At 42.2% G+C, this 16,071-nt stretch overlaps 1 protein-coding gene across 2 annotated transcripts in view; it reads left to right on the top strand.

The window, feature by feature from the left end:
* Positions 1–15,846, top strand: part of palm1a (paralemmin 1a) — a 30,145-nt gene extending 14,299 nt beyond the window's left edge. The window contains exons 4-10 of one of the 2 annotated variants that reach the window (XM_030727536.1): positions 3,416–3,540; positions 3,798–3,861; positions 4,225–4,246; positions 4,330–4,392; positions 4,600–4,674; positions 13,737–13,868; positions 14,896–15,846. In XM_030727536.1, coding sequence (XP_030583396.1) covers positions 3,416–3,540; positions 3,798–3,861; positions 4,225–4,246; positions 4,330–4,392; positions 4,600–4,674; positions 13,737–13,868; positions 14,896–15,467 — 1,053 coding nt within the window. In that variant the 3' untranslated portion in view covers positions 15,468–15,846. The remainder of the gene's footprint in view (positions 1–3,415; positions 3,541–3,797; positions 3,862–4,224; positions 4,247–4,329; positions 4,393–4,599; positions 4,675–13,736; positions 13,869–14,895) is intronic. The other variant, XM_030727537.1, reaches the window with a different exon arrangement.
* Positions 15,847–16,071: the final 225 nt, after the last annotated feature.

The following is a 16,071-nucleotide window of genomic DNA, read 5'->3' as shown; positions in this document are numbered from 1 at the left end:
GCAGACGACATGACTCTCATCGGACTCATCTCAGATGGGGACGAGTCGGCCTACAGGATGGAGGTCAAACGTCTGGTGTCCTGGTGCAGCCACAATAACCTGGTACTGAACGCCCAGAAGACAGTGGAGATTATAGTGGACTTTAGGAAGCACACAGCCCCTCTACCCTCCATCATCCTGACTGACACCCCCATCACCACAGTGGACTCTTTTCGCTTCCTGGGAACTACCATCACCCAGGACCTCAAGTGGGAGCCCACCATCACCTCTGTCATCAAAAAGGCCCAGCAGAGGATGTACTTCCTGCGGCAGTTGAAGAAATTCAACTTGCCAGCAAGGACCACGGTGCAGTTCTATACTGCCATCATTGAGTCCATCCTCACCTCCTCCATCACTGTGTGGTACGCTGGAGCCACCACTAGGGACAAACAGAGACTACAGCGCGTTGTGCACTCTGCTGAGAAGGTGATTGGCTGTAACCTCCCATCTCTCCAGGACCTGTACACCTCCAGGACACTGGGGCGTGCAGGTCGGATCACAGCCGACCACTCTCACCCTGGGCACAGACTTTTTGACCCTCTCCCCTCAGGCAGGAGGCTACGGTCCATACGGACCAGAACCTCCCGCCATAAGAACAGTTTCTTCCCCTCTGCTGTTGGACTCATGAACAATTACCCTAAGACTGTTACCACCACCCTCCACAAACGCTGATGACCCTATGTCTATGCACCTGTCTGACTGCACTGATGTACATATTAGTGGAATATAGTCTACATTCTTCTATCTTTTAATTAGTCTCTGCACTGTATATTTTGTAATTTTGTAATATTGTGCTATAGTTATAGCTCTAATATCTCTGTATATTTGCAATTTGTATACTTGTATATTGTCTTATAGTTTTTATACTTATTTGTTTTTTTCTGTAAGCACGAAGTACCGCAGCAATTTCCTAATGCTGTGAACCTGTTCACCCATATGGCAATAAAAACCTTCTGATTCTGATTCTGATAGTTATATCATGGAGTGATATCACAGAGTTATATCACAGATATATCACAGAGTTATATCATGAAGTGATATCTCAGACATACCATAGAGTTATATAACGTAGTTATATAACGTAGTTATATCACAGAGTTATATCACAGATATATCACAGAGTTATATCATGGCGTGATATCACAGAATTATATCACAGATGTATCACAGAGTTACATCACAGAGTTATATCATGGAGTTATATCACAGAGTTATATCGCAGATATACTACAGACATATAGATTCATCACAGAGTTATCACAGAGTTATATCACAGATATATCAAAGAATTATATCACAGAGCCATATCACAGAATTATCTCAGCGATATCACAGAGATATCCACTTAAACTGGTGGCAGTTGAAAGTTTAAAGGACTGTGACAGCCACTGGGATCTTTGTTTTCTTGCCTGTGTCTTTTTCGGATAAATAGTAGGTGGAGTTGAAGCAATTTCAGATGCAGCACAACTGAGCATCAAGCTCAGGTGCACTATAAAAGCAGCCTTGCCTAGACCTGGTTCCTGGTTGCCCCCCTTTTTATTTTTTATTTATTTAAACTTTATTTAACCAGGATGGTCCCGTTGAGATTAAGAATCTCTTTTTCAAGGGAGTCCTGGCCAAGATAGGCAGCAACAGAATATAAGTAAAACACTGTTAGAAAAATTACATAGTTAAAGTACATGATCAAAAACATAAAAGAATTAAAAATTTAAAACATTAATTAAGTGAAACAAGTACAAATTATGGAATCAGCCACAAAAGTCTGCAGTCTCAATTTAAAGGCACTCAGTGAAATGAATTCTGTCAGTTTCCAATCTTTCTGTAATCTATTACATGAGGAGGGTGCAGAGTAAACAAAAGCTTTTTTTCCCAAGTCAGTGCGAGCAAATGGGACAGAAAGAGGCTGTTTTGGCTGCCACAATGTATTGGTTTGTGGTCTTTTTGGTTTCTTTGCTCTTTTTTTTTTATTAACCTGTTAACTGGCCACTCCAAAATCAACAAAAACGCCTGAAAAAGCATACCCAAATTAAATCAGCAGCTGTTCCTGAACTCTTTGGAGTACATGCAAAAGCTTGGCCTCTTTGTGAAGATATCAAGCTATATTTTTCATTTTTGCAGTCAAGAGTGCTTTAACTGTAATGAGTATGTAGCTATTAAGTTTGGAATACAGAGAAATTAGACAAGTTTTGCCTCTCCTAGATTTTTCCTGTTTGTTCTTCACACTGAGTGTAGAAGGTATGGACTGGGAAATATAATGAAGCTGCAGAATGAAGTCTTGTCGATGTGTATTTAAAATGTAATGTGTAACTGCCAGTTAACAGGATAAAGTAGCAGAACTGTGAGGAAACCCAGAAATGATTACTCCCACTGCTGTGTCTGCTGGATGTGAACACCGTGGATTTAAAATGAATGCCCAAACACTGAACTTTAATTTGAGGTGTTTAAGAAACTAACTGTTGAGGACTTTCAGATGTTTTTATGCTCAGTGTGTTTTCAAGGCCTCCGATGAACGTATTTATTTTAAGCGATTGTTGCAGAAAGTGAAGTCTGAGGAAAGTGTTTCCTTATTTTAGCTGCAGGTTGATCTTATTTTCACGAGTCCAAAGCATGCTGTTCCAGAGCTGCACAGCCTTTCTTTTTAAAGATTCTGAACAGTGAAGAGAGACAGGAAAGTGGAGAGAGAGAGAGAAGGGACAACACGCAACAAAGGTCCATGGGTCGGACGCCAACCCGGGCCACCTGCACCACAGCCATGCAGCATACGTGGTCGCCTGTTCACCCACTGCACAGCTGTTCTTACAGATTTGTAAGGAAGAAGCTTTCTGGTCCTGAGGCTGATGAATGGTCTGAACTCTCTGGATTATGCTGTGATTCTTCTCTTTATGCTATGGATAATGACACATCTTCCTCACTTTGTGGATATCGTGATGAAGGAAAGGATGCTGGGATCATCCCTCTCCTGGCTCCTATGGACATTCAGTTCTTTTTACGTTCTTGATTTCTCTGAGTGGACAAAACTGTTAATGTGTGCTCACCTGATGGTGTTTGGTGTTTGCAGTTGGAGCTCCTTTCAAACACCTGGAATCACCTGCACACCTTTGATCTGCCTCTTTTATAAAGAAATAATGAAGGAATAACCCACACAAACAGCCAGCTGTGCTTGTACATTTGGTCCCTGAACAAAGTGGGGGGGGGGTTCGTAGTGAACAGATGATAAGTTGAGCTTTGAGCACATGTTTCTACAACTCCAAGTCTTGGATTTGTTTTGGTAACCATCTGAACAAATCTGAAGTTCAACATGTTCTTCCTCACATGTTAAAAAACAAATGTAATCATGGAAGGAGGTACATGAGTGTGACGTGTTTTTCTTGTTCAGTCGAAAGCTCTAAGGGAGCGCTGGCTGCTGGAAGGAGCCTCTGCTGGACCAGAACAGGACGAAGTCCGGAGACAGCTGGAGCAGGACGAGGCCAGGACCCGGAGCCTGGAAGAGACCATCAGCAGGTCTGACCCAGCCGAGCGAGAACATTCAGGAAGTGTTTTATCCAGCGTGGGATTTACTGTGTGTGTGTGTGTGTGTGTGTGTGTGTGTGTGTGTGTGTGTGATTGTGTGTGTGTGTGTGTGTGTGTGTGTGTGTGTGTGTGTGTGTGTGATTGTGTGTGTGTGTGTGTGTGTGTGTGTGTGTGTGTGTGTGTGTGTGTGTGTGTGTGTGTGTGATTGTGTGTGTGTGTGTGTGTGTGTATGTGTGTGTGCGCTGCAGGCTGGAGCAGGAACTTGCTGGCCTGGAGACTGGATCTGTCTGCCAGACCATAACACACACCAAGGTGAGTGTCCACAAAAACACACAGACACACTAATTATAGTTTCTAGTATTATAGTCCGATTGGTCAGATGCTGCAGACTCCGCCCCTTTCCTGTGATGACCTGACTGATAAGCCCTGATTTGTTGAATTGATAACCACCTTCATGTGACCTCTCAGCCTGATCGATGATGTTAGGCTAAGTGAAGCCACATAAAGATGTCCTGGGTATCCTGGACACAGATTTGGTCAGATTACATGATCAGCCTGTGGGGGCACCAACAGGACTTCAGACTGCTTTACTTTGGAGGTTTTGTCAGGTTTCTGTTTCCTGTTCAGACTTTTATTGTGAAGGTGAACTCCACATCTCTCTGTTTGTGCCTCCAGGTGTTGTCAGGATCGGCTACAGGTAAACCTCTTCCCTGTCAGTTTTGTCATCATATCCCTGAAGCTTCTATCTCACTTTTGTCTCACCTGTTTGATCACCTGTAGAGGTCAAAGGTCGTGAAAGCCGCCAGCAGGAGAGAGCTTCACCGTCAGCTCAGGTGGTCCAAGGTGAGACTCTGCTGGACTCTGTACTGTGCGCTGTAACTGTAATCAGATTATGGATACCGTTAGGTTACAGTGTACAAAATATGGTAATAGATTACAGCAGTCTGAGTAATCAGATTACAGTGAGTGTGGAGGTAAGTTGTTGTGATGACCCCACAGTTAGTCCTCTCTCTGCTCTGTCTTTGTGCTTGCCTCCTTTTTACCCACGAGCCCCTGCAGAGGTCAAAGTTCACAAAAGTCCTCGATTGAACAAACCCAGAGAGGTGACGGAGGAGATGAAGAAAGGTGAGTCAGACATGACAGCGCCCACCTGAACATTTCTCTGCACCAGCCTGATGAAGTCGCTCTTTAAACAGGTTAACCACATCTACTTTCATCAGGTAGGACATGAACCTCACCTGAAATCACTGAGTCATGAGAATTTGGATAGAACAGATTTTCTTCTAGGTTATTTTTTTGTTTATGGATTAAGATGACAGCAAGCAATCATTCCTGATTTTCAGCCTTTAAAACAAAACCTGCAGTGCATTTATAAACTTTTTACTTTAAGAAGAGAGATTATTGCATCACTTTTTCTTTTTAAAGTCTAATTAAAATGATGATGATAATGATGACCTGTCCCTGATGCTGATGCTCTGGGTACCGGGCGATCTTTAACCTTCACAAAACTCAAACATACAGAAATGTTTGTTTAAAACATGCTGAGATGATTCATCATAGAATAGAATAGAATAGAATAGAATGCCTTTATTGTCATTATACAGGATGTACAATGAGATTGGAGGGCCACTCCTGTTCAGTGCCATGTAACAGAAAATCAAACTCTCTAAAATAAAAATATTATGAAAATATTATAATCTAGTATGATCAATATAATCAAGAGATATACAGAAATAAACAATGTGTAAAATATACAAAAAATAGCATGTATAAAAATATATACCTACATTGGTGCATCTGTACATTGTAAGAAAAGTAAATATGTGTATACATATAATAATGAAGATGATGAATATTGCACTTGGTGAATGAATATTGCACTAGTGAATGAATGCTGGATATTACACAATATATGAATGTCAGATATTGTTCAGTATGAATAATATAATATTGCACAGTTACAGTGGGTGAGTGTGTGAGTTCAGGGTGGTGATTGCTCTGGCGAAGAAACTGTTCCTGAGTCTGTTTGTTCTGGCTTTGATGCACCTGTAGCGCCTACCAGAGGGCAGCAGGTCAAACAGGTCAAAGCCAGGGTGTGAGCTGTCCTTGATGATGAGGATCATGATGAGGACTGGAGAATCTGTGAAATATTATTAATGACAGTCAATGATTTTTAATGATTTTTATGTGTTATTATTCAGACTGCAGACTGTGGTTCACCTGTGTGAGGTCAGAGGTCACTGAGTAAAGAGGTGGGAGGGAGAGGTGACACCGACAGCAAAAATCCGTCTCTAATAGCCATCTCTCTGTGAGCCTTCCTGCTCTATGCTCACATTTAATGACAGTGGATCTGTGTTGTGGCTGCTGTAACAAGTTTGTGTTATTGTAGTGTCGGCCTTATTGTGTGTGTAATTGTAGGGTTTCCCTCAGAGTGCAAAATCTGTGTAGAAGAGAGTTTAAATTAATCACACAGCTTCAATTTATGAAGCTCTGGGAATTTACTGCAAACTGTGCCATTAGTTAAGGCTGAAGATAAGCCTGAATCACTGTGGCAGCCATAGCTGTGGTATTTGCCATGAGAAGAGTGAAGGCATTTGGAAGAGACGTGTGTGAGAACTGTGATAAAGCTTTGGGTCCATCCTGCAGGTCAAGTCCTCACATTGAATGTCAAAATGCAGATATTCATGAAGTGTGTTAAAGTTTGCAGAAACATTAGCAGTTTGTTGGTCACAGCTTGAAAGTTGACAGGTTATTTCATTTGACTCTCATAAATATCACCAGTCTCACTGCAGAGAAACAAGTGATGTGCACATTTACTCACAGTGCAGCAGCAAAAGAAGCAGAATCTGACAATAAATGTATTCAGTTCAGTTAAATTTTAATTGAATTACATTTTTATTTTAATTAATTTATATAGCACCAAATCACAACAAACAGTCGTCTCAAGGCGCTTTATATTGTGGGTAAAGACCCTACAATAATACAGAGAAAACCCAACAGTCAAACGACCCCCTATGAGCAGCACTTGGTGACAGTGGGAAGGAAAAACTCCCTTTAACAGGAAGAAACCTCCAGCAGAACCAGGCTCAGGGAGGGGGGGTCATCTGCTGAGGGGGGGAAGAGAGACAGGACAAAAGACATGATGTGGAAGAGAGACAGAGATTAATAATAACAACTAATGATTAAATACAGAGTGAAGTATAAACAGAGTAAAATAAGGTGAATGAAAAGAGTGCTGGTGCTGGTTCCAAGGAACCAGCGAATCGCTTAAGAACGAGTCCACGTTTCCACCGCGATTTGTGAACTGATCCTTTACGTATGAGTGTGGGCGGGTCCTCGTCTGGAAATGGAAGCTGAAGGGCACAAATGTGGCAGAACATGCTCCCCTTTTTGCAAACTTTATTTCTTGTGCTGCAAACAAATTTTACGGTCCTAACAAACCTACTGCAACATCTGTGCGCGGCACCAGGTATACACGAGCGAGACGACAAGTACGCACTTTGCTTCCTTTTATCTGTTATTAACTGATACAAAGCAGCAAATTCAGCCTCAGGGCTGAATCTAACTCACGGTCATGAAAATTGCATTGCTTTTGTTGTGTAATACACACCATGCAGTGAAATTGCGGTGGAAAACTTTACATAGAGATGGCAGAGTCACGCCCTTCTGCTGCTTGCGTCACGCGTTCCTTGGTTCCAGACCAGCTAGTTTACGGTGCTGGAACAGAACCCATTTTTCAGCTGAACATCGAGTGAGTTTGCAGTGTTGCCGGCACCGTGTCAGTGGAAAACGGGCATCAGTGCATCATGGGAACCCCCCAGCAGCCTAGGCCTAAGGCCTAGGCAGCATAACTAAGGGATGGTTCAGGGTCATCTGATCCAGCCCTAACTATAAGTTTTATCATAAAGGAAAGTTTTAAGCCTAATCTTAAAAATAGAGAGGGTGTCTGTCTCCTGAATCCAAGCTGGGAGCTGGTTTCACAGAAGAGGGGCCTGAAAGCTGAAGGCTCTGCCTCCCATTCTACTCTTAAGTATCCTAGGAACCACAAGTAAGCCAGCAGTCTGAGAGTGAAGTGCTCTGTTGGGGTGATATGGTACTATGAGGTCTTTGAGATAAGATGGGGCCTGATTATTCAAGACCTTGTATGTGAGGAGAAGGATTTTAAATTCTATTCTAGATTTAACAGGGAGCCAATGAAGAGAAGCCAAAATGGGAGAAATCTGCTCTCTCTTTCTAGTCCCTGTCAGTACTCTAGCTGCAGCATTTTGGATCAGCTGAAGGCTTTTCAGGGAGCTTTTAGGACAGCCTGATAATAATGAATTACAATAGTTCAGCCTAGAAGTAATAAATGCATGAATGAGCTTTTCAGCATCACTCTGAGAAAGGATGTTTCTAATTTTAGAAATATTGCGCAAATATAAACATATTTGTTTAATATGTGCATTGAAGGACATATCCTGGTCAAAAATGTAGGGCTGCATAAAACGATTATTTTAGTAATCGAGTATTCTATCGATTATTCCAGCGATTAATCGAGTAATCGGATAAGAAATACTTTTTTTTATTAACAGTTTATCTGCATATTTTAACTTCCGTAATGCAGTTTCTCGCCATGTGAACAAACAGTGGTGGATGGAGCAGCTACAAAGTTCTCTTTTCTTCACCTTAACACTTGCTGATCAGGTGCTTGATGAAGGACCTCCAGCTATTTCACAGATTTAATGATTGTTACTAAAAGAAAAAGCTGCTGTTTTGGACGCTGGAAAAACGTTTCCTTTTTCACTACTTGAGCTCACCGTCACAGCTTCGCCTCTTTGCGCTTGCGCAGTTAAAACCGCTGCCTGCTATGAGTGTTTTGAAAAACTAGTGGCTGCTGGAGCCATGGCACATGTGTGAGTAATGTTGTAATGCTTTGTATTCACAAGCATTCTCGAAAATACGTTTCAACTGCAGGTCTATATTTAGTCACTAATAAGGGATTAAAGTATAAAAATTATTTTGAAGGAGCCCCTCGGTCCTGGGGGGCGGGCCTTCCGGTACCAAACCATCGCTAGTGCTAATGGCCCGCGCTCGCTAGCAAACCAGTTCTGGTAGCTACAGCTGAAGTAAAGACAAAAATAGCAGCTGAAATTCAGACACACAGAGAGCAGTGGAGGCGTTGAAATACATGTCAGCGACAGTTGCCACCCGTCCCGTAAAGTACGGAACCCCGCATGTTATGGAGCCGCCACGGAGTCCCGTAACATACGGGGTTCTGTATTTTACGAGACAGGTGGCAACTCTAGTGATGATCCACTCTGTGTTAAATGAAATCCATCGCAGCGACGGAGAGCTTTTTAGAATGTGTGCTTGTGTATACGTGAGTGATTCACACTCCAGTCCAGTAGGTGGCGGTAATGCAGTTCTATGTTGGTTTGCCAGCCCCCAATAAACCCACAAAAAAACGTCAGCACTAATGCTGCTAATGCTAGTGAGGAGCGCCGCTTACACCGAGACAGCTGAGCGCTGCAGAGTTTAAACGAAGCATCGACACAGTAAATTTGTGTCGATAAATTTTTAGAATCGATTTAATCGAGTTAATCGATGAATCGTTGCAGCCCTAAAAAAATGACTCCAAGATTTCTCACAGTGTTACTGGAGGCCAAAGTAATGCCATCCAGAGTAAGTATCTGGTTAGACACCATGTTTCTAAGATTTGTGGGGCCGAGAACAAGAACTTCAGTTTGATCTGAATTTAGAAGCAGGAAATTAGAGGTCATCCAGGCCTTAATGTCTTTAAGACATTCCTGCAGTTTAACTAATTGATGTGTGTCATCTGGCTTCATTGATAGGTAAAGCTGAGTATCATCTGCATAACAATGAAAATGTATGCATGTATAATGTAAATAGAATTGGTTCCAGCACAGAACCCTGTGGAACTCCATGTGTAATCCATTGAAGTAACTGTAAATGTTATTTCAATAAGAAGAGATCATTAGGAAGAGTTGATCATGATTTATTGATATACAGAATTCAATTAAGCTATCTACTAGTTAGACTCCGATGGCCAATCGAAGCAGAACTGAATCACAGTGATGATAGGAATTAGAGCAGGACCCCCCCGGAGTCTAGATGCTGGTGGTGGTGAAGATACAGACGGAGGCTTGGATGGTGCACTGAGTGACTTGTGTAAGGTGGAGATGAGGAGGAGGTGGGTTGCACAAATTAGCCTGCAAGGAAGAATGACAGGTAAGCAGTGAGATGTAAAGTATGCAGACTGGAGACTGAGTGGCTTGAAGGAGGCAGGCAGAAAGATGTTTGGACTAGAGCAATGATGTCAGCTTTGAGTTTGACAGCATGGGAAAGCAGAAGTGATGAGAAGAATAAACTAGAAGCCAAATACCAGGAAAGTAGACAGAGGTGTGAATACAGATATTCCTTATTGAACGTATGCATAAGCTTCATTAAAAATGATCAGACAGGAGGGGGCTTTCAGGGAATACTGTTAAGTCTTCAGTTTCTATGCCATATGTTAGGACAAGATCCAGAGTGTGATTAAAGTGGTGGGTGGGTCCTTTACATTTTGAGAGAAGCCAATTGAATCTAACAATAGATTAAATGCAGTGTTGAGGCTGTCATTCTCAGCATCTACATGGATGTTAAAATCACCCACTATAATTATTTTATCTGAACTGAGCACTAAATCAGATAAAAAGTCTGAGAAATCAGACAGAAACTCTGAGTAAGGACCAGGTGGACGATAGATAATTACAAATAAAACAGGTTTTTGAATTTCCCAATTAGGATGGACAAGACTAAGAGTCAGGCTTTCAAAAGAATGAAAACTTTGTCTGGTTGATTAATAAGCTGGGTCCATGTCAGATTTATTTAAATAGTTCATTTAAACAACCAGAGTGGACCAAAGGGCTTCACGGGCACGGGCAGCTCTGACAGGAGTGTGAACATGATTAAGATCAGATAAGATGGGTTTAAAAAATGTGGGCAGATTCCTAGAATTGAGAGCTGCTCCATCCACAGTGGGATGGATGACCGCTCACCTAACAAGACCAGGTTTTCCCCAGAAAGTTTCCCAATTATTATGTATGTTACAATCACTGCATAATAGCCTAGCAACACAGTCTGAACTAACCTGTTTGTAGCCTCGGATAATACGCTGAAGCAGTCTGCCAAAAACTGGGTTTCCGATCAAATGGAGGTGTGTATGGAGGTGTGCTGTCCAGGTCCCCCTGGACAGCCTCTTTTTCAATTTTTTTCATTCTGTCAAGTCTTTTGTATTGAACGGTTGTTTTTCAATAACCTCGCCGAAGTTAACGTGTCAAAACACGGATGGCACATATGGACTTCAATTTAAAGTATATGGACGTGTAATTTTATGTTTTAACTTAAAACAGTTAAAGTTTCATCAAGTTTTCTTGATCAGAAAGTAGTTTAATAACGTAAGGAAAATGTCCATTGTTAAAGCGACAGTCCACGGCGGCCAATGTAATCAACAACAACAAAAAAGTCAGCTAGTTTATACAATTAAACTATTGTTTATTATAAAGCTGTTTTCTCGGCTCTTACATTTTCTGTTTGATGTACTTCTGCCTCTCTTTCCTGAATATTTCATTCAAATATTGATTTAAAGTCAGAGAAAAAAATGCTAACTTTTCTGCGTGTACTGCACTTTGAGATCACAGTTTTCATTGATTATATGGTAAAACAGTGCATGCTAACAGAGTAGTTAATCGGGTTTAACTTCATTATTATTTGTGCTATTAGTGGTTTTGATATCAAAATGTAATTTTTTCCATGCTCTTTCTATCAGCATGGATTTTAGATGTAACTGGAAGGAATGAAAATTTTTTTAACATACCTACAATTATCTATAAAGCCCACATCATTTTATCAGTGGGTTGGTCACAGATTTCAGGTCTGCATGCTGAAATAACCTCCACACTAGGGCTGCAACTAAATATTAATTTGGTAGTCAAATAATCTGTCAATTTTTTTCATCAATTAGTCAACGATTATTTCAATCTTACCTCACCTGTTCAAGCCTGCCCACCTGTTACATCGCCTTGTTCTCTTCTCACAATTAAAATAACGACCCATAAAAATACGAGTTTGAAACTAATCCAATTATTTTAACATGTGACCATCACAATAAATATCAAATAAATAATGCATATTAAAGTGAATGAAATTTTCATTTTTAAATGAAAATATAATGTGCAAATGAATAAAAATGGCCTCTGTCCAAAAGTTCAAATAAGGCTTCAAATTAAATAAAAGTTTTTTCCGTCCAAAACAGCTGAAAAGTTTACAGATGATTCAGTTCATACAGAGGTTTACTCTTCATAATGAACGCTGATATTAATGCGAGGAAAAACAAATAGTAGCCACCGTAGCTGCTCCTGTTGTCCTTCACTCGTTAGCTAAATCACTAAAATGGTGGCGCTTAGCAAACATCATCCATGAGAGCTTGTTTCCGACAGGTAAGCTAACAGAAAGATTCCTGTACAAACATTAACAGGTATCAGCGACGCACTGACGTATCCATCCAGAGCTGACGTCACAGCTCCAGGGTGCCGGCGATTTAAAGGCTCAGCACTGCAGCGATGCTGCCGTGGAAGGAAAGCTCTGCTCTGCACTCAGCTTTATTTTAGTTTCTGTCAAATGCTCCCACACCTTTGACAGTCTCTCTCCATTTTCTTTAATTTTCTCCACATCCTCTCTGTTCCACCGTCGTTACGCTGTTCTGTTACTTTCTTCTTCGTTAGTATTGTTGTTATTGGCAGATAATGCAGGCAATATTGCTCCCTTCCTGTAATGTATTGCAGTTACAAAATTAAACAATAAGCGGAAGAAAATAGATTGATGGGTTTAAAAGTACGACGCTTCAACAATGAAATTCCACGTCGACAAATTTTTGTAGTCAACGTCATCGATTATGTTGATGAATCCTTGCAGCCCTACTCCACACACAGTCTCCCTCAACATCTGGTGGAAAACCTGTCCCATGCACTCTGTATGGACAAAGGGACTTGGCCACAGTGTTAATTTCGTTGATGAAATATTTTCGCCATAGTTTTCGTCGATGAACCTTTTTTTCCATGACGATAACGAGACGATAGCTAAATAAAAACTAGCTAAAATGATGAAAACAATAACGAAATTAATTGACACTTTCGTCAACGAATGGAAACGAGATGGAAATGCTTGGCGGGGATGAAATCCAGTCAGAACTGATTTAATTTTGTGACAGGGCGGGTCATGTAGGGCAAAGTGTTTTTCCCAGTTTAGCGTTTGTGTTTAGAGAAAATCTAAATAAAAAACAAAAAAAAACTAAAACTATTCAGATGACTAAATTATGACTAAAACTAAATTACATTTTCGTCAAAAGACTATGACTAAAACTAAATCAGAATTTGCTGTCAAAATTAACACTGCTTGGCCACACCTCTTAAGCTTTAATTCATTCCAGTGCTGCAGATGTATAAATCCAGCACCTGGCCATGCAGCCTGCCTTTATATTTGTGAAAGAATGGGTCATTCTAAAGAGCTCACTGAAATCCAGCATGCTGCTGTAACAGGACACCACCTTTAAAAAAGTCAGTTCATAAAATTCCATCCATCCATCTTCTTCCACTTATCCTTTTCAGGGTGACAGGCAGGATACACGGAAATTTCTTCCCTCCAAGATATTACACAGTCAGCTGTAAGTGATATTACTGCAATCTGTATTATTGTTATTTGCAGCTGCCATGGTTGGGATAGTTATTTGCAGCACCAGGAGCAGTTATGTGTGCTGTGCCAAAGCTTTGAGTCCTCACTCTGGATGATGTTAGCAAAGCCTCACACATTTCTTCTGGTCCTAAAACCTGTCCTTGTTCTGCATGCGTTTGTCACTTTACACTAACAGAGCTGTGGCTGTGCCCTCGTCTCGTTTATGGCCTACTGATTCCTCTGTTCTTGGCAGATAATATGAATAATCTGGTTGTGCTCATAAACTGCCTGAGCATTTGTAGATCACCCTCCAATCTTTTCACCTTGATGCTAGTCCTGAGTCTTCTTCTCTTCTGTGATTTAACCTTCTGTCTGCTGCCTCCATCTTTAGATCTTCACCAGCTCACTGTGTCTGTTGTGTTGACCCTGTCTGACCCCGTGTGATCCCATGTGACCCCCTCTAACCCCTCCCACTCCAGCGATGTACTCGGTGGAGATTAAAGTAGAGCGGGACAGAGTGACGGGGGAAACCAGGGTTCTGTCCAGTAACACCAAACTTCCTGTTGACCTCTCCCACCAAGGGGTCAAAGTTTATGAAGACGAACAGAAAGGTGATGTCAGCAAGTAGATAAGAACAATCAAATAAATAAAAACAAAGCTGGCTTTACGAGAAGCGATCTGCTGATTTAATTATTTACCCTCGATTGCCTGATTTCCACTGCAGGAAGCTCACGCTGATTTTTAGGATGCAGCTACTCTGGGGGGGGGGGGGGGGGGGGGGGGGGGGGGGTGAATGGGCTGATCTGGTAAACTCTCAATTAACCCAACAACCTATCAAAAGTGAGACAAAGACAGCAGACCCATCCTCAACATCAGCAACATGGAGTTACAGGCTTCAGGCTGTACCTGTGTCAGTCAGACTAATCTAACTGATCAGCATTGGTTTTAGGGTTCACAGAATTTCTTCACTGAAGAACAAAGACTGCCGCCAAAAGCTTTACTGATGGAAATGATACTTTCACTCTTTTGTCCAGCTGGGTTAGATCAGGCTGATGTTGCTGAAGTTGAAACCAGATGTTTCCATTGTTGTTGATGTAGGTCTCCAGCTGCAGAGACAACATGTCAAATGGACATGTTTTCTGAATTTATATGATTTTCTAATAATTCACATAGTATCCAAACTTTGGAGATCTTGCAGATAGGTTTGTACAGCACACTGGAAGCAGATCTGAGGGTTGTTCCTGCTCTGAGTTCCTGCAGTGGAAAGGCCCTGAAGACATTTTACACCAAATTGTGAGGAGTATCAGATTCAGCTTTCTGGTCTTTATTGAGCCTCCTGATGGAGGTACACAGTCATTCGGATTCGTGTGCAGTTTACTTTTCCTAAAGTCAAAGCAGCCTCAACCCATCCTGCATGACTTTCACAAACACTCATCTGACAGTCAGGTGGTAACACCTCATCAGGTTCAGTTTAGGCCTGAAGGAGGATGAACCGCAGCTCCAGCTGAAGGAAGTTGATGCACAGGTGTGCTCTAGTACACTGTAACATCACTTAGAGGACTGTTTTTATTGGTCCATCAGCTGGAGACTGTTCAGGTGTCCTGCACTCACCTTCATCTGTCTCTCCGTGTCTCTCAGTGGTCCATGAGCTGAACGGTGAAGATGTCCACCTCCTCAGCTCCTCTGAGGTCGAAGAGCTCATCCACAAAGCAGACGAGGCCTCAATGATGTTACAGACTGCCACCACAGTGACCTCCCTCCCGACAGCAGAGTTTCAGAAGGAGGCAGGGCCAACAGGGTCCAAGTCACCGCTCCCACGGGCTGCAGTGGAGATCACTGGGCTGGAGGCCAAACCGGCCAGCGAGCCAAGCGTTACTGAGCCCAGCGCAGAGAACCCAGTCACTATGGTGTTCATGGGATACCAGAACGTGGAGGATGAAGACGAGACCAAGAAGGTGCTGGGGCTGCAGGGGACAGTGAAGGCGGAGCTGGTACATATCGACGACCCCAATGGGAAGACATCAGCAGGAGAGAAGGAGGCGGCTCCACCTACTCACACTTCCAAGGCCAAGCCCACCTCCACCAAACCTACAGGAGCCATGCCGGTGGCAAGCAATGGGGAGACGGCGGGGGAGGTGGTGGAGGCAAAGGGAGGAGTGGCGGAGGTGAAAAAGGAAAAGCAGCCATGTAAGTGCTGCAGCATCATGTGATCTGTGGGGGGCACTGCCTTCAAATGTAACATGCTAATACAAAAATAAAAAGGACTGAAGACTCCAGGAACTAAACTCCACCCACTGCCCACATCCCGCCTCTAACGACACAACATCACTTCCTGTTTCTTTATTCAGTTTTCTAAAGCCTTTCTTTACTTTTTCTATTATCTTGAAGCCTTTTTACTTTTGTACTCTGCACGTCTTCAGGTACGACGCCTCAGTGCACCTCAGCATTAGCTTTAGCATTAGCCTCAATATTAGCCTCAGCTTTCAGCGCACTGCGATGTTTGCAAGCTCCTCCTCTCTATGAATGTATTATTGTATTTATTAGAAGCTGCTGTCTGAGTTTTCTAAAAGAGGAAATAAAATGAGCTGAACCAGGTTTTGTATTTGTCACAGCCTGAATTCTTCATCTCCATCTTCCTCCATCACACCACTGGGTGGCACTACATGTAGTTCCTAACAGTCAGATTCCAGGAAATGAAAACCTCTGAGCAACCTCTCAGAGATTCTATGAGGATGACCAGCATCCACAGGTTCTTGGTGACCTCACTGTGACTGTGTTAGTTAGCTTGTCCTGATAACAAAGGGTTAATCCGTT

Source organism: Archocentrus centrarchus, chromosome 4 (assembly GCF_007364275.1).
Source record: "Archocentrus centrarchus isolate MPI-CPG fArcCen1 chromosome 4, fArcCen1, whole genome shotgun sequence".
Lineage (NCBI taxonomy): Eukaryota > Metazoa > Chordata > Actinopteri > Cichliformes > Cichlidae > Archocentrus > Archocentrus centrarchus.
This window is presented reverse-complemented; position numbering and strand designations above follow the sequence as displayed.